Source organism: Protopterus annectens, chromosome 13.part0 (assembly GCF_019279795.1).
Source record: "Protopterus annectens isolate FY-2018-M chromosome 13.part0, PAN1.0, whole genome shotgun sequence".
Lineage (NCBI taxonomy): Eukaryota > Metazoa > Chordata > Ceratodontiformes > Protopteridae > Protopterus > Protopterus annectens.
The window spans coordinates 146,145,852-146,173,253 of NC_056747.1; the positions used below are offsets into that span (position 1 = coordinate 146,145,852).

A 27,402-nucleotide genomic window follows, 5' to 3' on the forward strand; every position below is an offset into this window, starting at 1 on the left:
TAATCCGATGCATCCGTTGTTATTGTCTGCCTGGCTGTGGGTAAGGTGAAAGGCTGTCCCTTGTTGTGGTGACAGGCCTGGGACCACCATCGAAACTGCTGTTGTAGGCAGGGAATTAAAGTTATTGTTTCCAGGCTGTGGCAATGTTGAGTCCAAACAATTTTTAGATACCATTGTAGTTTCCTCATATGCAGTTTTGCATATGGAATTAGTAGAATGCAGGACACCATGAGGCCCAGGGCCTACAGAATTTTTCTTGCAAGGAGCTAGGTCTTTGTTGTCATCATTTGAAAGTAATGAGTCAGTTGCCTTTGCTTGTCTGGCATGAGATAAGCCATCTGGACAGTTGTATTTAAGCTTGCACCCAGGAATATTATCTCTTGAGAGGGCATAGTTTTGATTTCTTTTCGTTTACTGTGTACAATAGGCAAATTAGTAATCTTTTTACAAACGCCAGATGCTTTAGAAGAATGCCCTTGCTCTCTGCTTGAATAAGGCAATCGTCCAAGTAGGGATATATTTGAATTCCTCTGTCTGCAAAATACAATTACTGGTGCCAGGCATTTTGTGAAGACCCTGGGCGTAGTAGATAAGCCAAAGGGAAGTGGAGAGAATTGGTAATGCATTGAGCAAGCTATGAATCTGAGGTATCTTCTGCAAGACTGTCTGATTGGGACATGCAGGTATGCCTCCTTGAGGTCCAAAGTAACTAGACAAGCCTTCTTGCCCAGCATGGGTAGAAGTTGCTGCAGTGTTAACACTTTGAATTTTGGAACATCCAGGAAAGTATTTAGGATTGACAAGTCCGGTATTGGTCTCCAGGCTTTGTCCTTTCTGGGTACTAGGAAAAGTCTTGAGTAAAATCCTTGTCCTTGTTCTTGCTGTGGTACTCTTTGAGTAGCTCCCATGTCCATGAGAGCAGCAATTTGTTTTTGTGCCTCTGCCCATTGGTTTTGTGGCAGGACCAGCATACCTTTTGATTTTGGAAGGGTGTGAAAGTGGAACCTGTAACCCTAAGAAACAATATTCAGTACCCATTTGTCCTGGGTGATTGTGCCAATTTTGTGAGAAAAGTGCTAGCTTTCCCCCTAGGGGTGCTGCCAAAAGGTAAGTGCTCGGCATTTGTAGAGGGAAGTCATTGGGACTGTTTCCTACAAGGTTGTGACTTGTCTTCTCCTCCTTTGGGGGCTGAAGCACCCCATTGTTTAGGTCTGTAGGTGCCTTGGGGCTGAGATCTGCCTCTTGGGCATCTGTATATGCCTCTTTGTGGCCTGTCTGACACCGGAAAGGACCAATTTTTAGAGGGCCAGTTTCCGCAAAACCTAGGTGGTTGAACCTGTAAGAAATCCTTTACTGTCTGCATTGATTTTGCTTTATCCTCCATTTTCTTTAACACGTCTTCTGCCTTAACACCAAGCAAAGTATCATGCTGTAGTGGAGCATCCAATAATTTTACTTTAACATGTTCAGGTAAACTTTGTTCTTTCAACCAATAATGCCTTCAAATGACACAGCCTGTAACTGCGGCTCTACAAGAAGCCTCTAATGAATCAAAACCACATTGCAGAGTATGCTTTCCCACTTGTTCAGCTACATGCAATAAATCCTGCATTTCCTTACTGTGGACTTTGAGTTTGTAAGCATTTTCAGTTTTAACAAAGACATGAGGTACTGCTGATATTTAAGCATGTGAAACTGGCAATTTAAAGCCCTTACAGCTTAAGTAGCAGAAGTGTAAACTTTTTTCCCCCATCTATCCAGAGCTCCGGAATCCCTATCAGAGGGGACAGGGTTTTTAGCAGTGGAAGCCTTAACCCCTTTGGGACCCTGAGAAATTGTTTCTGGGTCCGCAGCAGGGTTTTTGTAAAAAAATGTATGAGAGTCAGGGACCCTGTAGTACCTGTCTGGCTTGACTGGTGCAGGGGGTAAAGACTCAGGAGACAGACTGGATTCAGAGAAAATATCAAGCACAGGGGGAATAGCCAGGGGCCTGTGCTGAGGCAATAAAAGAATGTCTCTGAGCCTTTTCTTGGATTCTGAGAAATCCTGGCTCTCCCAGTGGAAATGCTCCCTCATGGCGTGCAGGGTTTCCCCAAAGGAATAATCCTCAGGCGGAGAGGCTGAAGGTATAGATTCTTCTGCATCAGAGTCCTCATAGGGAGGGAGAGAATATCCCTGATCTGAAGAGGAATCAGAGGAAATAGAAACCTGGTCAGAGGAATCATAGTCAGTGTCTTGCCTAGGCCTTTTATCAGGAGGGGATGGGAACCCCTGATCAAAGTAATTAGGTCTTCGCCATTTTAAGCATCTGTTTCTTTGGCATGGATGACTGTTCAGGAGAATGCTGTACTTGTTTCCTTGTCTTTAATGGTGTTTTTGACTTTGCCTTGGCTGCTGCAGTGGACTTAATAGTAAGCTGTGAAGGTCTGAAAACACCCTCAGAAGCCGATGCCTGCTCAGCAGCTCCGGACCCATCTGAGGGAATAGTTTCCGCAGGCCCAATACCTTGAGTTTCCACAGGCCTAGGTGTCGCCACATGGGTGTCAGATACGGCCTGTGGCTCTGAGGTAGCGGGTGTCAGGGGCTGCGAAAGCGCCTCACTGAGAACCGGCGAACCTGCAACTGGCCTAGAAGAGGCTTTGTCGTTGGTTTTGGACCTCGGATGCCTGTCCTTTTCTTTGTCTTTGCGTTTTTTATGAATTCCAGTCGTCGGTTGCTCTGACGTCATTATGTAGTTAAACCTTCAGCCAAAGTAATGTAAAGCAAAATCAAACCGACACTTAATAGTGCATTTGTTGAATCTAGCACAAAACCAACAACTAGTAATGTCGTGGTCAGGGCCTAGGCAAGGAATACAGTAAGAGTGAAAGTCCTTATGAGGTATTTGCTTCCCACAAGAAATACAATTATTAACTTTTACTGACATCGGTCTGGAGCAAGAAAAAGTTTCCCCAACGGGGTACTTCGCTTTATTGAAGACTTCGGTTCTGAAACTCGATTTCGAAAATCTCAGGAGTCGGTCGACCGGCACTTGCGAACTGCTTTTGCTTCGGGCACCGCGCGGCAAGAAAGACTGAAGAAAATGGCGTCGGTTGCATCTTTTATACCCCTTGTGCACTGACGTCAGGGAAGAGGCGACAGCAACCAACGCCAGAGCTAGACTTTGGAATTCTGGCCGACTGCGGGTAGCCTGCCAGCAGGATAACCCAAGTGTAATGACTGCAACAGTGAAACACGATGAACATCTGCATTTAAGAAGCACAGAGCAGTAGCTATGCACCTCAATTATGTTACTTACGGTAGCTAATATGCTCCGTGAAACTGCGAGCACAGACAGCAGTTTATTTTAAACCTAAAGCCAGAAACATGCTTCAGTTAAGAAACTAGGCATAATTTCAGGACACAACTACAGTATATTCTTCAAGTATCCAATTAGACCTCAAACATGAAAGCACAAATTTAAAGTATCACATCTACCAGTCAAAACACAGGGCAAACCTTTACAATACAGGTATTTTAGCTGCCATTTCTACTTCAAATATGGCAAGCAACAATTTGTGTTGTTCTCCTTAAGAGTCTGCATCCAAAATCCCAATCTCTCCTTATTTCTTGAGCTTCCCCCTGTATCTTCATCAATCCTTTTCACTTTGAATTATAGTTCTCTACTTGCACTATGTACAAGAGCCTTAACTGTGTTGCTCTAAAATACCCCCTCAAATTGGGTAATCCTGATCCGCCTTTTTCTACTGGAAGAATCAGCTTATCCCATTTGATTCTTACCTTCTTCCCCTCCCAGATAAAGTCCTTCAACTCTTTTTTAATTGCTATCCACAGCTTCTCCTCTGGTTGATAAAAATATAACCGACCTTTGCATAAGACTAAAGGGACTAAAAACATTTTAATTGCTTGTATCTTAGTATCTATATCACAAAGCTTCCAGTTTCTCAATTTTTGTATTACTTTCTGTTTAGTCTCTTCCCACATATCTTTAGCTGCCACAACAGTGTCATTTCTAACCCATACTCCTAAATACTTCATTGTATCATGTGCCCATAAATATGGACATTGTTGGACCAATTTGTGTGGGTACATAATTTACCGCTATTGCCTTTGTTTTAGCTTCATTAATTTTGTATCCCAACAAGCTCTGAAACTGTAAACAAAGATAAGAAGGAACGATCAGCACAGCTAAAACAACAAATGTTATTTATTAGGGTCTATATTAGATTAACGAAGTTTCAGAACTTCGAATACCATACGCTTGACAACATATGATCAAAGTTCTGAAACTTCGAAAATCTTAAAAAAAAAAAAAATACCCAAACAAAAGCAACTGCTTTAAGCAGGAGGGCAAGCCCCCCTGCGCTCCCCACACCCCCGCTACTTAAATATACCAACTCCAAGATCGCGCTACAGCGTAGGAAAGGGAAATCTTCCCTTTCCGTGCCATTCTCCATTAAAGTGTGATCTCGGAGCTGGTATAAGTAGCGGGGGGGGGGGTGCAGGGGGGCTTGCTCCCCTGCTAAAACACTTTTACTTTACTTTTTTTTTTTTAGATTTTCGAAGTTTCAGAACTTCGATCACATGGTGTCGACCATATGGTATTCAAAGTTCTGAAACTTCGTTAATCTAATATAGACCCATTTATTAAATACAGGAGTACGCGCTTTAGTACATAATGACTTCTTCAGACTTAGATGTTTTAGCTGTGCTGATCATTCCTTTTTATCTTTGAGTTTTTTCTGTTGGAAGACCTTTGGTTATGGTGGAATTTTTATTTTATCGAGAACTGAAACTGTCTTAAAATGTTCCACAACACTGTAACGCCCCTTCTGGTTTTGTCATGTATAAAATATTATCATCAGCAAAAGACAGGTTTGTTTTCTTGAAGACAAGAAAAAAAAGCATTTGCATCAGATTAAAAAAAAAGCACAGCACTAAAGTCACAAAAGTTGAACTTCAATATAAAGTTTCACTTTGCAATAATAGGAAATGAACATTTATGTTGATCTCCAGGCAGAAGCTCTCCAAAAATCTGAGAAACAGGCATATATCCATGAATAAAAAAGTCACTAAAGAACAACTAAATTTGCAATTCTAAACAAAAGATAAGGGTCACTTTGCATGCTGAAATCGGCAGATGAACCAGTACACTTTAAATATACAGACTACACGGAAAGTATCCCCAAAGTACTTGATGCAGTTGATCTGTGTACCTACAGCTAGTTACAAATACCAATGGCATTTTTCTACTTAGATCTGGTCATATGCTGAGTTGCATATCCACAATGTTGGGGTGACAGTTAACTCTTTCACAAAGGGAGAACTGTGATACATCAACCTTGTAACTCAGTGCAGCACACTGAATATCCTGATTAAATATTCGTGATGGTTCCATCTGCAACACCCTCTGTGAAAGAGTTGCAAGTTCAGTGACGGTTTCCAAACTACAATGCTGACCTTCTGAAATCCTTTGTATTCCCTTTGATGATTTTTCAGAGTAGAACAGAATAGAAGTGTTCAGCTAAGTAGCTTACCTTTGAGGGTAGAGTAGGGTGTTTACTGAAAGGATCTGATGTGAATGGATCAGTCTTTGTTGTTTTTTTGAAGAATTCATCTGTGCTGGAAGTTCGAAATGGATCATTTTCTTTGAAAGGATCTCCTCCAAACGGATCTAAGGAAAATATTGACATTAAAATGCAATAAGTATGGCCTATCAAAGACTTGCCATTCTGATCGAATAGACACAAAAAGCCTACCTGATGGGCCAGTCTGATGCCGTGCAAAAGGGTCATTTAGAAAAGGGTCACCTAATAGGAAGGAAAAACAATGCTTTTGTTCGTTTTTTTTCCCCTTCTTCCAAGTGCAGCACTTAAACCTTTTTATTAACACAGTTCAGCAAAAAAGGGAATATCTGGTAGAGTTTTACCACTTTCAGAGTATATACTCACTGCCTTTAAAGGGATCGGCGCCTTTGAAAGGGTCCAGTTTAAATGGATCTTCAGACTGGAATGGGTCTGTATGCATTTCTTGAACACTGTTCGTGAATACTGTTGATTTATGCTTGAAGGGATCATCCTGCAATGAAATGGATGAAAAGTGCTAAAACTATAACCATTTTATTTTATTTCAAATAGCAAAAGCAAACCATACTAAAATATGCTTTCAATAAAACACTGCAAAACAAAGGCAGCTGTAGGAACTTACACAGGTACTTACCAGAAGTACAAATTTTATTTTCTCAACAGTCAAAGTTCTTAAGAAAAAGCAAAATATGAATTCTAATCTTGTTAAACCACTGACAATTCAACCACAAAACAGTGAGCTAAAGGGCAATGCACTCTCGTACAGGAAAAAAATATATAGATGAAAAAACATTAATGATTATGAAATATTCTGTAGGGAGTTTATGCCTCCACACCCCTATTAACTATAAATACTAATGCTTAGTCTAAACACTGCGGCAGTATGCTTAGTTTACAGGGGTATGAGGATAATATCTACATATGGGGATGGGGGAACCACCTGCAATAATAATATAGTTTGTAAACAAGGACTAAACTTCTTATGTTTCAAAAAATGTAAAGACTTGCTCTGCACTTAAAGCATGAAAGCAAAGATTAGGGATAATTAATTTTCTCAGTTTTCGAGTTATAGTTAATTAATTTATAATCCCTAGTTTCCTGGTTAAGTGCACTCATTCTGCCATTCTGATCTTAAAAACAAAGTTAGGTCCTCTAAAGGCAAGGATGATTCTGAAAGAGCTTTTTTCTCATTTAAACCTACTGTCAGATTTTTGTATTGGTTTTCAATCACTTACAATTTAATAATGAATACAGGTTTCGAGTTTCACTTTTAGTAACAGCTTACATCAAATGTGTGTATGTTCAAAGTTATATAATTGTAGTTTAAAATGGGAGACATAATTCTGATATACTACCCAACATGCACAATGTTTCTCTGTACAGATGTTGCAACAGAGACTGATGTTCTTGTGAGCCTACCAGTGTCTCAATCACTCAGTGCTTTAGTGACTATTCTCAAGCTGGAGACCTAAACATGTCCCCCTTTAAGGTGATAACCGCAGAGCTGCAGAAAATAAACAAGGTCTTGGATTGTACAGAGAGTCATACTAGTAAAATAAACATGATGCACACATTATCAGACCTCTTAGGCCAGCTCACACAGATGGATGATACTCTCATGGCTATCAAGCAGAGGCAAGCATGGAATTAATGAAGAATAGGCAGACAAATTCAAAATACTGCGACAAGAGAGAAACACTGAAGTTCTTTGAATCTTGGAGAATGCGGAAGGGTCTGACTTGTCAGGGTTTTCTAGTCTGCAAACTAGAAATTAAAATTAAGAGGTACTCCATTTTCAGATCACAGCAACAGAGATTGAGGTTTCCCAGTCCTATTCTGGTAAGCTTTGTCTCATTTGCCATTAAAGAAAGGATTTTTCTTCCATGTGGCAACAACATGGTAAGTAATTAAGATAAACAATAGTAAAATATTGTGTGATGTGATCAAGTTTTCTCTATTGAAACTAGGAAAAAGGGAGAGCTTTCACTGACATGCTTAGCACATCTAAACATTTAAATCTAAAAATCTGTTCGGAGAATGCTGTACAATAGTTGCCTCAGAGAGGAAACAATAAAGAGAATGCAGTAAAACCACTGCAGAATATAGTGGCTCAGACGTGCATGAACTCTTATCCACTGTTTAGGAAAAGAAGAGAAGGCTTTCAGTACTAACAACGGGGTTAAAATGGCTAACTAAAACCCCCTCAACACCTGATGGATGTTATTAGCACTGGATAATAGGACTTACAATTCAAAATATTGTAATGTAATGTAAAGTATAACAAATACATAAAGGGGTTTCTCGGTTAGGGATTTAAGGGATAAGTTTTTGGCCGTGTATGGACAATGATTCTCCAAGTAAACAAGGAGATAAAACTATCTCCTTAGTTTGTAAGTTTCTCCACTGGTTTATGTGGCTTTGTTCTTCTCTAGTACAGGCATAATGCTGTCTCTTTGGAAGAAACACAACTTTGTATGAAGCAATGATTAGTATAAAGATAAAGAGTTGTTTTATTTTTAACTCGTGTGTTGATACCCTGACAATACGTATACCCAAAAATGAAGTAATGTACAAGCGAGGAATGATTCATTTCACTGTGAGAAATGTTAAATCAGATGGGATATGTGTGGCTAAAGAACAGACTAGACAAACATGAATCAACTAAAAAGTCTTTTTATCACTTTCATTTAAAACTAAAAATAATAATCCCATGGAACACGATTGGCCTGGGTAACTCCATAAGAAAATGTGTAGACATATTTATATAAGAAAACTATGCTTGGATTTAATTAAGATAAAAAAATAACCTTAGGCAATTGTGCACTTGATATAGGCAGCTTTCAAATTCAAGTTTGTTTATTTTTTGTTTTTTTTACATCTTGAGGGCAGAATGAAGAGGAGAGTGTAGCTCTAATTAAATGACGCCATCTAGGAGAAATTTTTATTGGAGGAAGACAAAGACAGCAGGTATATAATTAAACAAAGCACACAAGGGCCATTGTATACAACTGTACATTTGTACATCAAGCAGGTAAAGGATAAACCTAATAATGAGCATATTTAAATAGTGGACATTGTTGCAAGAGGAAATAACTCTCTAGGCAGGCAATTGGAACCAAGTCCTTTTGATGAATGAAGTCAAAGATGATCTGACAGCATATTTAACCAGACAGGATGAAATGGCAGCAAACTATATTATACTAGTGGGAATGGAAGCTGTCCATAACTATTACTGGATTAAAGCCTTCATACACACACTGTTCCATGATATGCATTGGTATCTAGGTTAGATAAATACATAAATTCAAGGCAGCACTTATAACTAAGAAATAATTTATCTATTGAAGGTGCTCTCCAATCACTTACCATTTATACTGGAAATAGAGAGGAAGTGAGGAGATGAGGACATCCACTGGAGGCACAACTACCATTTGTGCAAAGGTCTGAAATGGAGTTTTCCTGACAGGACAGGAGTTACTTGGGGTGGAGGTGGGACAAGATCATGCACATTGTAAATGGAATGATTCTAAAACTCAATTACTCCAGTACTTAAGGAATTAAGCAGGAGTTGCTAATGACGAATGAGAAGGTGGCAAAATTATCACAATATTGGTGAGGTTGGAGTACAAGAAAAAATCAGGGAAAATCAATAAATGAAGGAAAATGTCTAAGAGCAAGGATAACTTAACTGGGTTGTTGGACTACAAGACAGAACAATGAATCAAAGTTACGTACTCACCATAACTATGCATCTGTGTTGTCCATTTTTATTCTTCCACAACATACATGTCACTGATCCCATCTCAGACTTAAGGATCCAACTACTGAGCTCCTCCCTCTACCCATAATGCCTCAACTAGCCTACAACACCTCCGATCGAGTTTGCTGACTTAGATATCCCAAGATAGGGCAGAAAAAGGAAAACAATATATATCTGATGTCCTTTTCATTCTTCCTCAGTGTATCGGAAACAATACCCAGCTATGTGAATATTGGGTGGCCTCTTGGAAGGATATTCCGGAAAACTGCAGAACCAAAATCAAATCTAGTCTGCAATGATCAATCAAGGTATGAGCATTAGACCAGGTAGCTGCTGTGCAAATATCAATGGAAGTTCTAGGCGAGAAGGTAAGTGGCCATGGATCTAGCTGAATGTGCCTTAGGAAGTTTTGATAGGGACAGACTTTGCTGGGAATATAAGAAATGCAATCAGTAATCCATCTGGCCAGAGTAACTTTAGAAACTGGTGATCCCAATCTGTCTGGTGAGAAAGGCAGAAACAATTGGTGTATTTTCCTGAAATCTTTTGTCTGTAAATAGGAACGTAGTTGTCTATGTACAAAGATCTAAAAGATGTAGCATGCATTCTCCCTTACTTGACAAACTATTGAAGAAAACAGGTAAATGAATTGTCTGATATTCAATTCAGAGGCTACTTTTGGTAAGAAAGTTGGATTAATTCAAAAATCTACTCTATTTTTATGGAAAACAATGCAAGGGTATTTGAATGATAGGGCCCGGAGCTCAGAAATTCTCCTTGCAGATGTAAAAGCTACTAAAAATGCTGTTTTCCAAGAAAAAAATTTTAAATCAGTTTTGGCTGAAGGTTCAAAATGTTGCGTCAACCCCTGAAGTACAACTGTCAAATCCCGAGGAGGTGATGAATATTTCGCTGAAGGTCTAAGTAAGAAGGTGTCTTTTAGAAATGCCTTGCACAATTTGGAAGAAGCTGAAAATTAAGCTTTTTATTCTGAATAAAAATTTGATATGGCTGTCAATTGTACTTTGACTGTGGAAAAGCTACCACTTTCTTGAAAAAGAGAAGCTAAACTCCAAAAACAAAGAAATAGGAGCAGTAAAAGGGTCAATCTCCTTTTTAAGGGCCCATATTGAGAAGCTTTTCCATTCACTTTTGTAAATCTTCCTGGTAGAGCCTTTCTGGGAAAACAAAAGCATGTCACGAACTGGGGAGGAAAGCCTGGGCTGTCTAGCTATTAATGGAATTAGAGAAACCATTCAGTTAGTTTGAGGCCTAAGATACTGGGATGCTTCATCCTCAAGGGATGCAACAGAAGCTCTGGACTAGGGTCCAGTATTCATGGAGGATAAACATGAGACCACAGGAAAGGGAACCACACCTAGCGAGGCCAAAAGGGGCGAATGAGGACAACTGAGCTCAACTCACTGGCTTTCTGTATGAATTTTGAAATGAGAGGTAGCAGTGGATAGGTGTAAAGGAGGCCAAACAAGGACCACAGCATCTCTTGATGACTCTCCCAGAAATGAGGATCAGGGCAAAATACCTGCTGCACTTGTGGGAAGATGCAAAGAGATCACAGCAAGCTTGGCCCCAACAGTGAAAAATCTTCACCACCGATTGAGAGTGAGAGACCATTCATGAGGCATTAGAATGGGCCTTCTGAGCTTGTCCGCTAGTACGCTGGATTTCTCCGGAATACGCACTGCCACTAGAAAGTGGTTGGAGATCATCACCCACTGCCACACACACACCTAGCTTCTGGACAGAGGGGATAATACTGGGTTCCCCCTTTGTTTGTTAATGTACCCGACTACAGACATGTTGTCAGCTTGAATCTCAGTAGTCCCAGATGGAGAACATCTTGAAAAGCCTGTAAAGTTAATAGGACTGCTTTCAGCTCTAAGGACACTGATGTGTGAATTGGTCTTGATGGGGCCATCTCTGCCTTGGAACATCTTTCCCAAAAAATGCCCCCCTCCCAACCCAGTTGGGAGGTGTGCGTGGTCACTGTGGCCACTGGAAAAGACCGAATGAAGGGGCGGCCCAGGTAAATGTCATCCAACCTGATCTACCAACAAAGATGGCTTCTGCATACCTAAATGAGATTGACTGGGAAGGACACAGGATGTTGCAGAATAGACCACTGAACAGCAAGAGTCCATTGGAGAACACTCGTATAGGAATGGGCCAAGGGAACTAATACTATAGATGCCGTCACTGAACCTACAGCCTGATGAATAAGTGTGGCTGAGGGGGGAAAGATGAATAATAATTTGCTGAACATGAAACTTGATTGTACTTGGATAAAAGAAATCCCTCTCCACTACCTCAATGCCAGATGGGCTGGGAGAAGTAGTGTCCAGTCACCTTGGAGCCAAAACTTCTGAACCAGACAAGCCCTGACCCTGTCCCAATCTGTGCCTCGAGGAGTGAGCTGGACCCAAGCTATCTAACACCCAGGCTTCAAGGGGCAAGGATGGCTCTGACAACATCTGAGTTGATCCTACCCCATGGATTTGATGGTGATGCTTCATCTCAAAGACCCATCCCAATCTGAGGGAGTAGGAGCAGAATCACTCAAGAAAACTCTCAGAGTTGAAGATGTAACCCTCTTCAGTTCTGACATTGATTTTCTCAGGACATTGGGATATGAGGGCTCTAAAACCATGGGATGGATTGGAGAAGGAGATACTACTTTATGGGAAATGTAGGGAAGGCTCATGAATCTGATGGGAGACTGAATATCCCCCATCTGAATCTGAGCTCTGAGGAACCTCTTTGTCATCCTACCACTTCGGCCTCAGAGAGACTTCTGGGGGATCTGAAAGACATGGTAGCAGACTGTGGCTTAGATTGATTCCTCAGGGTGGTACGCAGAAAGAGGGAATGAAGCAGAGGAGGCACCAGATCAATCACTAACTCGAGTGAACGAGTTCTGGGAGTCGTTGAAACACCAGAGTTTGGATCAGACAGTTGTCTCGGAGATTTGCCTGATATAAACATCAAATCTGATGGCTTGGGATCTGAAGAAGCAGGATCCAAAGATGATCGAATTTTTGGAGAAGACTCTAAAGTCAGAGCAGTAGAGGAAGTCTTAGGATATCTAGGACAAGACTTCTTTCTCGACCCTGATGGAGCTTTGTAATGCTTGATGGGGGGGGGGGTTCAGCCCCAGAGGAGGAGGAGGATGAAGAGGGGGGCATAAATAACCCCCACCCCCCAAAAAACAAGGGGGGGGGTGGAGGTAGGGTGCAGCTACTGCAAAAGTGATCATTCAAACATCTAATGTTATGACAAGTTTACTTACACAACTGTACTATGTTATGCTAATCACTGCTGCAGTAGCCTTAGCTATATAGGTAGATTACCCTAGCTTATTACATTTGGGAGGTGGATGGAAGAGAGTTCAGGAGCCCCTGGAGAATAGTCCTAACAAAGCCTGATCTAGACCTAGAGAAGGAATCAAGCCTATAGAGCTTTGTAAAACTATGTACAGAGGACCACGGTACAGCTTCTATAATCCACCCCTTTCAAAAAACAAAAGCCATATGTGAAGTGAAGGCCCTGGTAGAGTGAGCACTGGACTCTGCCTTGAATAGTTTTGCAGTGGTGAGTAGAACAAAAGGTATTAGCCTTAGACACCATTTGGAAATATTCTGTTTTGACACATGTTCTCCTTTCTTACTTTCACAAGAAATGAAAAACTGATCCAAAGATCTAAAAGATTTAGTTCTGTCAAGACAGAAACAGAGTTGTCTGTGGACATACAAATCATGGAGTATCCTTTCTGCCTCATTTCAGGTTCAGTAAAGAAAACAATAAGGTGGATAATTTGGCTTCACGTAACCTCGGATACCACCTTTGGCATAAAAGATGGATAAGATCTCAAAGAAACCCTGTCTCTGCAAAAAATGAGATAGGGTTGACTCACCATAAGCGTCTGCAACTCAACATCCTTCTTCCAGAGGTCAGAGTAATCAGTAAAACTGTCTTCCAAGTTAAGAACCTCAACCCAGCCACTGTAGCTGGCTCAAATGGAGTAACTGCTAGCCTCCCTAACACAAAATTAAGATCCCAAGGAGGGGCCACCGTTTGTTTTGGAGGCTTAGGTAAAACCCCTTTAAAAACATTTTGACATGAGAATGCATTGAATTCGAAGGATGCCGGTGCAAACAAGCTGAAATGGCTCATAAATAAACCTTAACAGAGAAAAAGACCACAGGATAGTAATTCTTACAAATAATGTAAGACCAGAGAACAATCAGCACTGAATGGGTGCTGGTTATGCTGCTGGAACCAACTAGAAAGTATGTACCTTTTATCAATATATGATTTTCTAGTAGCAGGTTTCTTGCCTCCATTAGTACCTGCTGTGAATCTTCAGTGAACAGGTGCCTAAAGCAAATTAAGACCACATCGCTCAGGCAATCAACTACAGTTGAATAGGGGCTGGGGTATATCAAAACCCCTAATCATATGTGTGTAGATCCAACCTGTAAGGAAGCTTATGGTAACTGCCCCTTGTCCATTTCCAAAAAGAGAGAACCACAGCTGCCTGGGCCAGAAGGGAATCACCACAAGGATCTTTGGGGATTCCTTCTGAATCTTCAGAAGTACCCTGGATTTCAGACAGAAGGGTAGAAAAGGCATACAGGAACATTCCTGTGCAAGGAAAAGAAAAGGCATCAGTCTTCCAGGCCTTCGCGCAAGGACTCCTAGAACAGAATCTTGCTAGTTGATTGCTCAGAAAGAAGGCAAACAGGTCTACTTGAAGAACTCCCAGTGTGCAAACTCAACAGAGAAGGCCAGTAGACTTTTGTGTTTATGAGTAAATTTCAGTAACTGGCTAGTAAGTGTACTGCCTGGATGCTAGGAAAAAAGAAATACAGAATACCTGGAAAAAATCAGCTACAAAAAGTGAGGAAGAAACACTGACTGGGGAAAGTTCAGCAGCTGTTCAGCAAAAGGCAACGCAACCTACAGGAAGACACAAGACAACTACACACAAACCTGGTTAAAATAAACAAAACACTGATGGAGAATATCAACACAAATAACAAAAGTCTGGAAAAAAATTGAAGAAGCTTTAAATAGATATTCAGATGAGGTGATGAAGGGTGAAATGAAGAAAAAGCTGTCTGAATACGAGACTGCTCAGGAAGAAATGTTTCAAAAAAATAATAGAATTAGAGGACAGAACACATAGGGAAAACTTGACATTTTCAGCTATACCAGAGAAGCAGGAATGAACAGACTGCATTAATTTTATGAAAGCACAAATAAGCAACTGAACTGGCAAGCAGTTATTAGTTGAAAGGGCACATCATGTGTATGCTCCAAACCTGTTTATGAGAAAGCAACCTAAACCTTTATTAGTAAAGATACAATCATCCCAGCAGAAGTATTTGATTCTGATAAAGCTATACTAAAAGTGGAAATCAGCAGATTGTTTATGTACAATGATTACACATTGTATACCAGGCATAAGAGGAGTAAATTCATTCCACTACTCGGAATGCGAGACGTAGGTGTGAGATTCAAACTGCTGTACCCAGCTGTCTTCAAGGTATTCTTCCCTGGAGAGACAAAATCATTTTTTGAGGAAAGTACATGCTAAGGAGGAAATACAAAAGTTTGTCCAACAAAAAGTGAGCTCTGAAACAGAAGGAGATTCTGCTTCTTGTTCTTCTGTTAATAAAGACCACAGACATACTGTACCTGTTAAACTTTTTCCACTGTTTCAAAGGAAAATGTTGGAGAGAAGAAAGGGACCATGAGAGTTGACTAGAAGAATCGAGAGTATGCTGGAAATGAAGCAGAGACAGGATCTAAGAGATGGAGGTGAACATTGATGAAACCAGTGTGGGATTACAATGCAATAATTATATTTGAGAAATATGACAGAACAAGAAAATATGGAAATACTGGACTGCTTCAGAATTTGTTGGACTTGAGGGGGACTCTAAATAATGTTTGGAAAATGATTTTGGGAGGGGAAGAGAGGGGAGAAAGTTAAGCAAAGAAAACCTTTTTTTCTTCATACTGATATTTTTGTGGTGTATGGTTTTCTTTGCATGCTATAAATTAAAGTTTTCTCAATTTTTAAGTGTAATGGAGACTAAACAAGTGCTGGTGTTCTTTTTTCCCTTTCTTTCTCCCTTTTCTCTTTCTTCTTGTTCAGTTTTATGAAATGCTGACACTGCAATGTAAAAATAAAGCCTAGTTAAAAGAGTATGAAAAGGGAAAAAATAATGCTCTTTCTTATTCTTACATGGGGGAATGACTAGATTAAGGACCTTAGTTTGATTTAGTAACAGGTTTTCACAGAAAACAAGTAAATGAAAAATACTGATTATTATGAGGCTTTTTTTCTAGCAAATGAATGCATGCTTAGTAGCAATTCTGTATCTAGCCCTCATGTCTGCATGGAAACAATCTGATAATGAGAAATTTGCTTTCTGGTTCGCATGTCTCCATGGAGACAATCTGATAAACAGAAATTGTTTACAGTCTGGTGGAGAGTGACTAGCTTGGGGGGGGGGGGGCTGGCTAGGAGACAAATGTTCTCTGTAAGCATTCACGGATCTTCCCCAGTCGGGAGAGCTATAAGGATAACATGAAACCAGTTAGCACTTAGAAGATGCACAGGCTGCACAATGCATCTTAGCATAGATAACATTTCTTTTAGGTTAGCTGAAGTCTGAGTGTGGCTGTCAGTTTGGAACATCCATTCTTAAGAGGAGGGTAAAATTTTAATATTTAAAGATGTACATAGTTTTGTGTGTTGGTACTAAATTACAAGGCTTTTACGGGGTATTTGGGGGTTTTTTTGTTTGAAGGCTTTCAACAAAACAAAAAGTTTTGTAAGATGTGTCACAGGTTCAAATGGATATGACAAGAAACAACTATATAAAAGTTCAACCTGCCAAACAGTGTATGCATGCAACACGAAAGCTGACACTAGACATTTAACAAAAAAGGTGTTATACATAAAAGGTGGGAATAATACATTTTTAATACAATGGTTCTTTCTGTTTGTTTGTGTCTTTCGGCTTTTCCTGGTTAGGGGTCGCCACAGCGGAACTCTGGTCTGCTAATGATTGGTAGTGGATTTTTACGTACCGGGTTACCAGCCCTGACGCACAACCTTCAATGAAGGCATGCCCCATTCACGTATGCCTCTACACAGAAGACGCTCTAGCTGAGAATTGAAAGGGACAACATCTTGCTATGTAAAGTCTTTAAATGTCAATGGTTCCACATATAAATACAAAGAAAGAATAGTGAACTATATTAGGAAATGCAGAGTCTAATAACTATGTTGTAGGAGACATGCTTGGAAAGAAGTGAACATGTGAATTTGATAAATAAAGGTTTTCAGGATGGTTATTCAGTGGAATATCTCGGACAAAGGAAAATAGGAGTAGTTATATTAAATGTAAGAGGAGCTCTAACAGTGATAGAAGAGGATAAAAAATATGATGACTGATTTGTAGTGCTAAGGGATTACTGGCAAAGGAGGAAGATTACACTGGCATGCATTTATCCACCTAAAACAGCTATAATGGAGCTTAAGAAAATTCTGGGAGAAATAACCAGTTTTCAGCAAGGAATATTACTTATAGGTGGGGAATGGAATTTGATTTGCAGTAGTGAAGATGTGTCTGGGGGGGCCAGAAGGGAAAATATAACAAAAGAGGGTAGATTTTTGAAGAAATTTATGAAACTATTTGGCATGGAAGATGTGAATTCAGTAACAGGAGTTTGGAGTGAATTTACATATTCCCCAAGATATAAAAACTGGGCTAAGCTAAACAGAACTTGCATTTCACAGGAACAAGTGTCTTGATACACACCCAATAACTATTTCACATAATGCGGCAATAATAAATGAAATAAAAATGAGACACTGGCACTTTCCGTAGTGAATATATTAACAGATAAAACAGCTGGAACTGAGATATTTTGAAAAGGGTGGGAGCACACTACATAGGAAAAAAAAATGTGAATTGTGGGAACAATACATACAGCGGAGGAATGAGGTTTAAAAGAAGGCTGGACTTAATTGAGCTATATAATGTTTGACTGAAAATGATGGGGTAGATTATAAGTGATGTTTAATGTTTGCAACTGGGAGTGTGTCAGCATGGTTTGTGATGTAAAATGCTTGCAACTTGGATTGTGTCAGTGTGGATTGTTTTTATTTATATAAATATATGACTCCCTCTGTCATAAATAATGTTTTAATAAAGATGTTTTTTTGTTTAAAAAAAAAAGGGCAGGAATTGAATAATTTATGTAATGTTAATTTGTATGATCTATAGCAATACAAGTGAAGTATATTGTTTGCAAACGTGAACTTGTTAATACAGTTTGATTGCTTTTATATAAATGTTAACTTGCCTATGTCACAAGTGATAATTCAATAAAGGTGGTTAAAAAAATTTTGGAAGACCCCCACGGTCAGCCTTTGTCCTGTTCAACCAGTCTGCCACACAGTTTTGCTGACATGCAATTTAGGATGCCTGTACAGTGACACTGTTCTGAGAAACTGTCTGAATCTAACATGGATAGTCTGCAAAGGGGGAATTACCAGGTTTCCCCTTGCTTGATGTACTACATGACTGTGGAACTGTCTGTAACTTGAAAAGGTCTTGGGAACCAAAGACAATTCAGAGAGTTGAGTGACTTGATCAGGGCAAGCATCTTTGTTACATGTATATGCTTGCATCTGTCCTTGGTGTCCCCACACATCTACCACTTTTATCCCTTGTGAAAGTGCTCTTCCCAAGCAAAGTTTGAATCTTCTGTGGTGACTCCCTGCTTTGGAACAAGGACAGACTGTGAGTCCTGGATTTAAGTACACTGGACATCTCCCAAGTGATGTCTCTTGTGACAAACCCCAACACTGGGATTTGAAAAGACAAAATATGTTGATCCTGGAACCAGAGACTTCAGGTACCAAAGTATTTTTCTCATGTGGAGTCTTGCCAGGGGTATCACCAGAATGATAAGTGCCATGGGACCAAACTCCTGCGGTACTCCCTTGCAGTGACCAAAGACTGATTAGAAAATCTTAGAAACAGATCTAGATATAGATCTATTTTTTCCTGAAGAAGTTCACTGAACTGAGGTGTCTAGCTGACACCCCGGGAACACAATCCTGTTGGAGTCAAAAAAGACTTTTGAATGCTCTCATGGAAACATTTTGTGCAAGAGATCTCTTACCCAAGTGAGAGATTCTTGACACTGGAAAACGGCTCTGCAAAGATAAGCAACTAGTCTTAATATGAAAAAAATGTGGATATCCTGTAGCCTGCAATAAGACATAATTGAGGCTAGGTGCTGTAAACACGCTTGGTGCGGTGGATAGTTCAAAGTGCAAGTCAGACAACTGACAATGTGATCCAAACACACAAAAATTTAAGAAATGTCTGAAGTACAGATGAATAGAGATGTGATGATAAACATGTATTAAATATAGTCTTACGAGGAAATTTGAATGTGGAAGAGGAGGCAACAGGTCGTGACATCATTTTGAAAGTGTGCACTATCACAAGCAGGTTTAGGAAAAAAAAGATCCACAACTGGTCTGCAGGTACTTTCATTCTTAAATATCCTTCAATAAAAACCTTTTTCAACCTGGGAAGTGGAAGTGATTTTATCACAAACTGGGACAGCACATGATGAAGGATATGAGGGAATAACAGTCTGGTCTGGTGGATGAGGGATTACCCCCTGGAATGGAGGAATTTATTCCAACTGCCACCTGTTTATTTACTTATTGCCAAAATTAGAAGAGTTAGAGAATCCCTTACAAAATCAGGAAAAGGAAGGCTGAAAGACCTTAAGAGATTCCCTGTATCAACTTACCTCTTTCATCACAATTTTTGATCACCTCTGCAGCAGAGGGGCCAAAAAAGTACAGTTGTATACACTTAATAGCCAAGCAACACAAGGGGTAAGAATGGGTGCCCTCCTTGCTTGTTGATGTACCACATGATAGTAGTGTTGTCTGTCTTGATTAAGAGGACTCCTGGTGACAGATGTTTTTGGAAGGTTAGGGTTGCTGTGTGTACTGTTAGCATTTCTTTCAGGTTATGGAGACAACCTGCTGTTCCCAAAAGGCCCGAATTCGCAGTGTTCCTTTGTGAGCTCCCCAGGCAATGTCTGAGGTGTCTGCGGTTATGGTTTGGTCATGTGGCTGAAGGACAAAGGGAAGGCCCTTGTTCCGAGTGCAAGCCTCGGCCCATCATAGGAACTCCTTCCCTAGACAAGGAATCAGGGGAAGTTGGCGTTCCAGTGACTGGGAGCGTTGGCACCAGGGGCTCTTTGCTACCACTGCAATTTTCTCATGTGCAGCAGGAGGCCATGTAACCCAGGGCTTGCAGGATTTTTCTGGCAGTGAGGTGGGTTTTGTGTGCCAGCTGGGTGATGTAAGACTGTAGAAAGGCCTGTTTCTGTGGGGGGAGGAAGGCCATTTGTGCTGAGGTGTCTATAAGGGTGCCCAGGAAGGTTATCCTTCGTGTGAGCTGTAGCTGGGAATTCTCCAGGTTGATGGTGAATCCCAGTGAGGTTAGTAGGGTCTGCACAAATGAGAGGTCCTGCAGGAGTTTTTCCTTGGTTTCTGCCTGTATAAGGCAATCGTCGAGATAGGGATAAATGTGTATGCCCTACTGTCTGCAAAATGCAATGACTGGAGCCAGGGACTTGGTAAAGACTATGGGAGCAGTGAATAAGTCAAAGAGCAGAGCAGAGAACTGAAAGTGTTGGGACCCTGCTCTGAACCTTAGGTAATGCCTGTACTACTGTCTGATAAGGATATGCAGGTAGGCATCCCTCAGATCTAGGGTCACTAACCAGGCTTGTGGCAGAAGCATAGGTAGTAGTTTTTGCAGAGTCAGCATCTTGAATTTTGGAACCAGGAGGGACAGATTCAGGGTGGAGTGGTCTAGGATAGGGCACCAGGTGCCCTCTTTTCTGGGAACCAAGAACAGTCGAATAAAATCCTTTTCCGGTCTGTTCCTTTGGTACTGGTTCTACAGCATCCTGGGCATAAAGCTTTCTGATCTGACAAATAGCTTCTGTCCTCTGACTTGCAAGGACATCTGGGCAACCTGACCTTTTTGTCTTTTCTTTGAAATTGAATCTATACCCACTGGCAAAAACTTTCAGGACCCATAGTTCTGAGGTGATGGCCTGCCAGTTTTCTAGGAAGAAGGAAAGTCTTCCTCCTAGCTTGTTTGGTGACATGAAAGGCAAAGGGGAGGGGAGAGAGTCATTGAGAGTCCTTGGAGAAGGGAGTTGGTTTAGAAATACCTTGCCTAGGAGCAGCAGTGGACCATTGCCTGGGCCTGTGTTGACTATGGGGCTGATGCCTAGGGGTTCTGTCTCTGCGTCCCTTTCTCTGGACTGGTTTTGTCTGCGAGGGAAAGGACCAGTGCTCAGTGGGGAAGTTTCTGCTGAACCTGGGAGACTGCACCTGTAAGAAATCCTTGACAGTTTGCATGGACTTGGCTTTGTCCTCCATTTTCTTAATGACCTCTTCCGTTTTAGGTCCAAACAACTAGTCTTTATCTAAGGGGTTGTCTAGCGGTTTGGATTTTACCTGGTCAGGCAAAGGCTGCTCCCTTAACCAGGCATGCCTTCTGATTACTGAGCCTGTGACTGCAGCCCTGGTAGAAGCTTCTAAGGCATCAAAACCACAATGCAAGGAGTGTTTGGCTACCTGAGAGCTAGACTGTATGAGGTCTGTTAATTGTCTGGTAGTAGTATTGTCGGGAAGGGAGGGTGGCCTAATGGTTAAGGTGTTTGCCTTACAAACACAAGGTGCAGGGTTTGATTCTCACAAGGGATAATTAGCTAGGCTTAAAATGGCTCGCAAGGGCAGTTAGCTTAGTACTAACCTATGAACTAACCTATGAATGGAAGATAACTACTGTTTAATCAGTTCGAGGACATTCTGCTGGAATTTTAGCATATGAAATTGACAATTTAAGGCTCTTACACTTAATGGCTGAAGTGTATACCTTTTTTCCCATTCTGTCTAAAGCTCTGCTTTCTTTGTCAGCTGGGATGGGATTTTTAGATGAGCTTGCCCTAGCTCCCTTAGGGCCTTGAATAATGACTTCAGGGTCTGCAGTAGGGTTTTTGTAAAGATATTTGTGGGTGTCTTGCACCCTGTAATATATGTTTGGTTTCCTAGGTGCTGGGGGGAGAGAAGCTGGTGAAAGGGCAGATTCTAGAAAAACATCCTCCATTACATCCAGGATAGGCAGAATGAGCAGAGGTTTAGGCTGAGGCAGGTCAAGGAACTGTCTCAGTCTCTTCATAGACTGAGGGTAATCCTGGGCCTCCCATTGAAACTGTTCTCTGAGGGAATTTAATGTTTCCCCAAAAGAAAGGTCCTTTAGGGAGGGGGGTGGAGGCAGACGGAATGGGGTTATCTGCATCAGAGTCCTCAAATGCTGCAAAGGGCTGGTCCTCCATGTCTGACTCCTCAAGGACAGATTCTTCTGATTCCTGGTCAGTGAGGTGTCCCTTTTTCTTTTGGCTGGGGTGGGAGGGTGGGGCTGGCTTCCCCTAATAAGAATCAAGTCTTTTGCCATTCTGAGCAGTTGCTTTGACTGAGGGGCAGGCTGGCTAGGTGTAGGTCAGTGGCTGGGTCCATCGGGAGTGACCTTTTTGTGGGTAATTTAGGCTTGGGCGGGTCGGTAGTCTTATACAAAGTGAGTTTAACCGGCGGCATTGTCGTCAGTCTGAGCCTGGCTTTGGTAGTCGGAGGTGTCTCAGCGGAAGCCGGTGCTTGCAAAGTGGCTCTAAACCCGACCGCATGAGAATGAGGCGACATACCGGCAGGGGGAGGTGGATCCGGTGGCATATGGTAGAGGCCTGCAATGGTTCCTCGGCTGGAGTCAGGGGCTGCGAAGGCACCTCACTGAGTTCAACTGTACCACTGAGTTGAAAAATACCACACTTTTGACCTGAGTCGTCAGAGGGCCTAAGGTTTAGAGGCCTATCTTTATCTTTCTTTTTTCTAGGTAAGTCAGTAGCTGGTTGAGAGACCGATGCCATATCGCATTGAGAAAAAAGACTCACTAAAATGCCTCGCTACAATTTCAGCTCTTCTTCTTATGGTTCTAGCATTAAACTGGGCACAGAACCGACACCCGGGGACGTCATGGTCTGGGCCTAAACAAGTGATGCAGAGAGAGAATGGAAGTCTCAGTGTGGGATCTGCTTTTCACAAGTGAGACAATAACTGACTTTCTCTGACATCAGTTAAAAGCAAGAAAATGTTCCCCAATGGGGTACTTAGCTTTAGACACTTTTCCTCAACCTGGAAATGACCAACCAACACACTAGCAAAACTGCTTCTGCTTTGGGCTCCACGGCAAGAAAGACTGATGTAATGGCGTTGGCTGTCACCCTTTATAGCCCTGACGACCTGACATCAGCCACAGTCTCAGAACAGCTGACGCAGGAGGGAAATCCTTTACTCTGGTATTCAGGCTGAGGGCTACCCAGCTGGAATAACTCACAAGTGATGACTGACCTCTATCCAAAGTTGAATTTAAAATCTTATTTTTAACAACCTGTGAGAGGTTTCGAGAATGCAGCCAAGCAAATCTCTGCAAAACAGTAACAGTGGGCATAGTCCTGGAAGTATCATCAACTAAGACAGACAGACACACACACATGCATAGAGTAAACAATGAACTGTGACTTGTACAACAGAAGTAACTAAATTAAAGGAAATTTTTTTCTCACAAGAAACTGCAGATAAAACATTCCTCATACTTTCACAAATAGTCAGAACAAACGAATATATAAGCCTGACAATTCAAAATTCTGAAAAAGAAAGTTGCGGAAGCATAAACATTTCCCCATACTTATCAATACGCATCACATCCTTATAAGAAAGAGTAGGACTGGAATTAAATAAATGTTTAGTAGCAGTAGGATTAACTAAAGTTAAGCTGCTGGGTCAGGTTTGGGAAGAGTGTATAAAAATTAAAAGACTGAGGAACTTTGTACATCTGACCTACCTTTTTAGGAGCAGCTGGTTGAATATCAGGAAAACTGCAGGCAGTAACACTCGCGTGCATACACTCACACACACGTGCACTCTTACATACAAATGTGCTCACACGCACACTCACATACCCGTGTACACACACTCACACACACACCCGTGCGCACACGCTCTCGCACACACACGCACACTCTCACACACACACACAATCTCGCGCTCTTGCACACACTCACGCACACGCACTCTCACGCACTCACAGGCGCACACGCACACACACGCTCACATGCACACACACGCCCACACACACACACACGCACACACACACACACACACACACACACACACACACACACGCACACACACACACGCACTGTAGAATGGGTGAAGGTTCTGGAAATTACTTCACTAACAGCTCATAGTACTGCCTGAGGGACTGAAAAATCTCAAGAGTTCTCCCACTAAAAACATTGGAACATTCTAGAAATAGTCTCAGAGAAGGAGAATCCCCCAGAGGGAGATTCAAAAACTAAGCTCTCATCCGAATCAGAAATCTGAGGCAACAAACCTGTATTTCTCCCCCCACACATTTTGCCAGAAACTACTTTATAAGGCGTATCAATAGGCTGAATAAACCCTGAGCTACACTCCTGTCTAAAGAAATTTGATGAGTAGATAAATGTTTATTTTTCCGTTTCTTTCCAACAGGAAAAATAGAGCCAACAATGTTATGAATGGCGGCAGCAGCTTCCCAGGGGATGGGCACCATCTTCTTGTTCCCGCTCCTAGGACTGACAAGAGTGGCTCTCCTTTGCCCATTGTGGGGACACTACCAGCTGCACAGAACATGCCTAACCCTGCTGGTCCACAGTGGCAGCAGGTGCCACTCCAGAGGAATCCGGAGTAAAAGATGAGTGGCCGGAGGTACAATTAATGGCCACAGCACACACCTGCAGCTGAGGCAAAATGCTAGCCTGCACTGGTAGCCAAGTATGTTTGTGTAACTTCTTCTTTTTGTGGTTGGAAGAAGGACTGACCGTTTGTAGCATGGTCAAGCCAAAACTGGTAAAACACCAATACACAATAAACTGTAGTTTATGGCTGAAGCACAAGAAAATTAATACACACTTTCATGATGATGTTTCTCGTGGTGGAAACGAAAGAGCTTAATCAATAAGCCGTGGTGTGATTTCCTTTACTGGCTCCATTTTGTTACCTGGCTGAAAGTGTTGTTTATTATTTATCAAAAATGAAATAGGAAGCCGGCAAGATGATAAACCTCAGCAGATGCACCAATTCCAGACACAGGGATGCTGATAAACTGCAAGTTAAAATTTTATTTTAAGCTCAACAACGACAATAGGCTTTTCGTCAGTGACCCACACCAACTTCATCAGAAAAACAAACAACACATTCCAGCTTACACCTTAATAAAAAGCTCATAAATCACATGACTACTTAGCAATTAAGCCAATACATTCACACCACCTGCTCAAATCCTTCCCTAAGAACTCAACCTTACTGAACAAGCAGTAAAAGGAATATCCATACTTTTGTAAGCCATGCTGAAATAGATAAAAAATAGATGAAGAAATTAAAATGAATGCAATCTACAAAAATAAATACAATAAAATTACCTAACCAAACTTCTTAGTTTTAAAATACAAGAAATGGATAACATTCCATTTAAGCCTGGATAATAAGCTTCTAGTTTAGCTGCCAAATTAATTCCTTTTGTTCTAAAAGAAATGTATCTGGACCCCCCCCCCCCATTGAAAGGAACTACCTGATCAATGACTGAAAAAGTAAATTCATGACCCGGGTATTCCTTAACATGCCTGGCAAGCGCATTTTCCATCTTCTCTTTTTTGATGGCATAAAGGTGTTCATAAAGGCATTCCTGAAGTTTCCTGTCAGTTTTTCTTATATAAAACACCGGGCATGAAGAGCACCTAGCCAAATATACCACATATGAACTGGCACAGTTAAATCTACCCCTGATGGAGTATTTGGTCTCCCCAATACTGAAAAAGGTCCCTGCTTTAATAAACCTACAGTATTTACACATATTGCATTTATACATCCCCCTAACCGGGGCATGGTTCGATTTCATCTGTAGAATACTCTTCAGATTCAACCCCCCTCCTAAACACCACCTTGGGCGTGATCTCAAACTGTGAGTTACCTTGCATGTCTAATCGTAAAATACTCCAATTTTTCTTAATGATGGAGGAAATGTCCCCTGTATCAACACTGAAAGTGTAATAAAACTGCAAAGGTAATTCACATGGGCTTGCATGGGGTTCTGGGGTGCTACAGGACTTTAAGATTTACAACTATTCAGGGTTTGTTTTTACCCCACCATTGGTGGATCTCCTGGCTAAGGGTTTGACATTTGTGCCCAGTAGGAGGGCAGATGTGGCCAACACCTTGACTGACCTCAAGCTTTTTATTAGAAAGCTTAATTTCCAGCTTATTTTTGGTGATCAGGTCATGATGCTGAAGGATTTTCATGTTCCAAGTACATTTACCCCCCCCTTTACATCATTCTCTTTGCCTTTTTGAAAGACTGTGTGACTTAGACATTTGTCATTTATTGAAATGTAAGCGAATTGTCCCTTATAATATCAACAAAGATGAGAAGTGTCTTTTAGAATTGTTAACCAATTCTTCTGTGAGGGTTATGCAGCCAGACAAGGGAGGAAGGACTGGTAGTGATGGAAGAGGTAGATTACATTCAGAGAATGGAAAATATTCTGGCATCTGAAACCTATAGGGAGGTTTCGAAAATGAGTTGAATCAGAGTGTGACCAGGGTCTGTACTTATTTCAATGACATGTTCATTAATGGAGTCATTAATGTGGAAGTTTTTAATTATATCTGTACCCCTAACCCCAGGATACCTGTCCTGTTTGGCAATCCGAAGATTCATAAGAATGTGCATGACCCCCCCCCATGCGCCAACTGGTGAGTGCAAGGGACGAAGGTGGTGGACACGATTTTAAAAAAGTATGTGTCCAGTGAGTCCCACATTTCTAAAGACTCCCGGTCATTTCTTGAGAGAGTTAATCATACTCCTTGTACAAGGGAGAGTAATTTCTTGACAATCGATGTTATTGATTTGTACTCTTCCATCCCTCATTCCATAGCATTAGAATGGATTAAAGCTATCATGACCATTAAACAGACACATGCTGGGGACATTCTGATGGTGAGGGAGTTATTGGACATCATTCTGATCTGTAATTTTTTCTCCTTTAACAATCGTTGGTTCCACCAACTAATAGGGGTCCCTATGGGGTCTCCTTGTGGGGCCAGCGTTGCCAATTTGGTGATGACTTACTGTGAGAGAATGTTTGTTTTCCCTAATCCTATCATTCAGGAGAAAACCCTGCTTTACACTAGATTCTTGGATGATATTTTTATCATCCTACAGGTGAGAGGGAAGTGGCTGAGACACTGTTAGACAGTTTTAATACCTCCATCAGTTTTTTGAAATTTACATTCAATTTTTCTAAGGAGAGGATCTCTTACTTAGATGTGGAGTTATTTAAGGATATCCCTCTAGGCTGTTTTGCTGCCAAAATTCATCATAAAGTAACTTTTTGTAACAGTTATTTACATTTTGAGAGCAGTCACCCCTTCCATCAGAAGAGGTCGATAGTAAAGGGGCAGTTGGTGAGGGTAGCGAGGAAGGTGTCTAAGTTCAGCGACTTCCTTGAAGAATGTGAGTTTATTCGTGGCCTTTTTTTGAACAGGGGATACCTGGACCATCTCATATCAGAATTGGTCAAGGAAGTTTGTGGTAAGAGGAAGAATGGGTTGTACGTACCAATTTTGGGCAATAATGTAGCACCCCAGAACCCTGAGCCATCCCATATCCAAGCCCATGTGAATTACCTTTGCAGTTTTATTACAACTTTCAGTGTTGATGCAGGGGACATTTCCTCCATCATAAAGAAAAATTGGAGTATTTTACGATTAGACATGCCAGGTAACTCACAGTTTGAGATCACGCCCAAGGT

The 27,402-nt window shown here is 41.2% G+C and overlaps 1 protein-coding gene across 2 annotated transcripts in view; it reads right to left on the reverse strand.

The window, feature by feature from the left end:
* The window catches only part of EPS15L1 (epidermal growth factor receptor pathway substrate 15 like 1), a 3,892,050-nt gene that overhangs the window by 1,648,354 nt on the left and 2,216,294 nt on the right, over positions 1–27,402 (reverse strand). Inside the window, exons 10-12 of one of the 2 annotated variants that reach the window (XM_044090735.1) lie at positions 5,952–6,078; positions 5,760–5,810; positions 5,538–5,674 (exon numbers count right to left, since the gene is read on the reverse strand). In XM_044090735.1, the coding sequence (XP_043946670.1) occupies positions 5,538–5,674; positions 5,760–5,810; positions 5,952–6,078 (315 nt within the window). The remainder of the gene's footprint in view (positions 1–5,537; positions 5,675–5,759; positions 5,811–5,951; positions 6,079–27,402) is intronic. The other variant, XM_044090736.1, reaches the window with a different exon arrangement.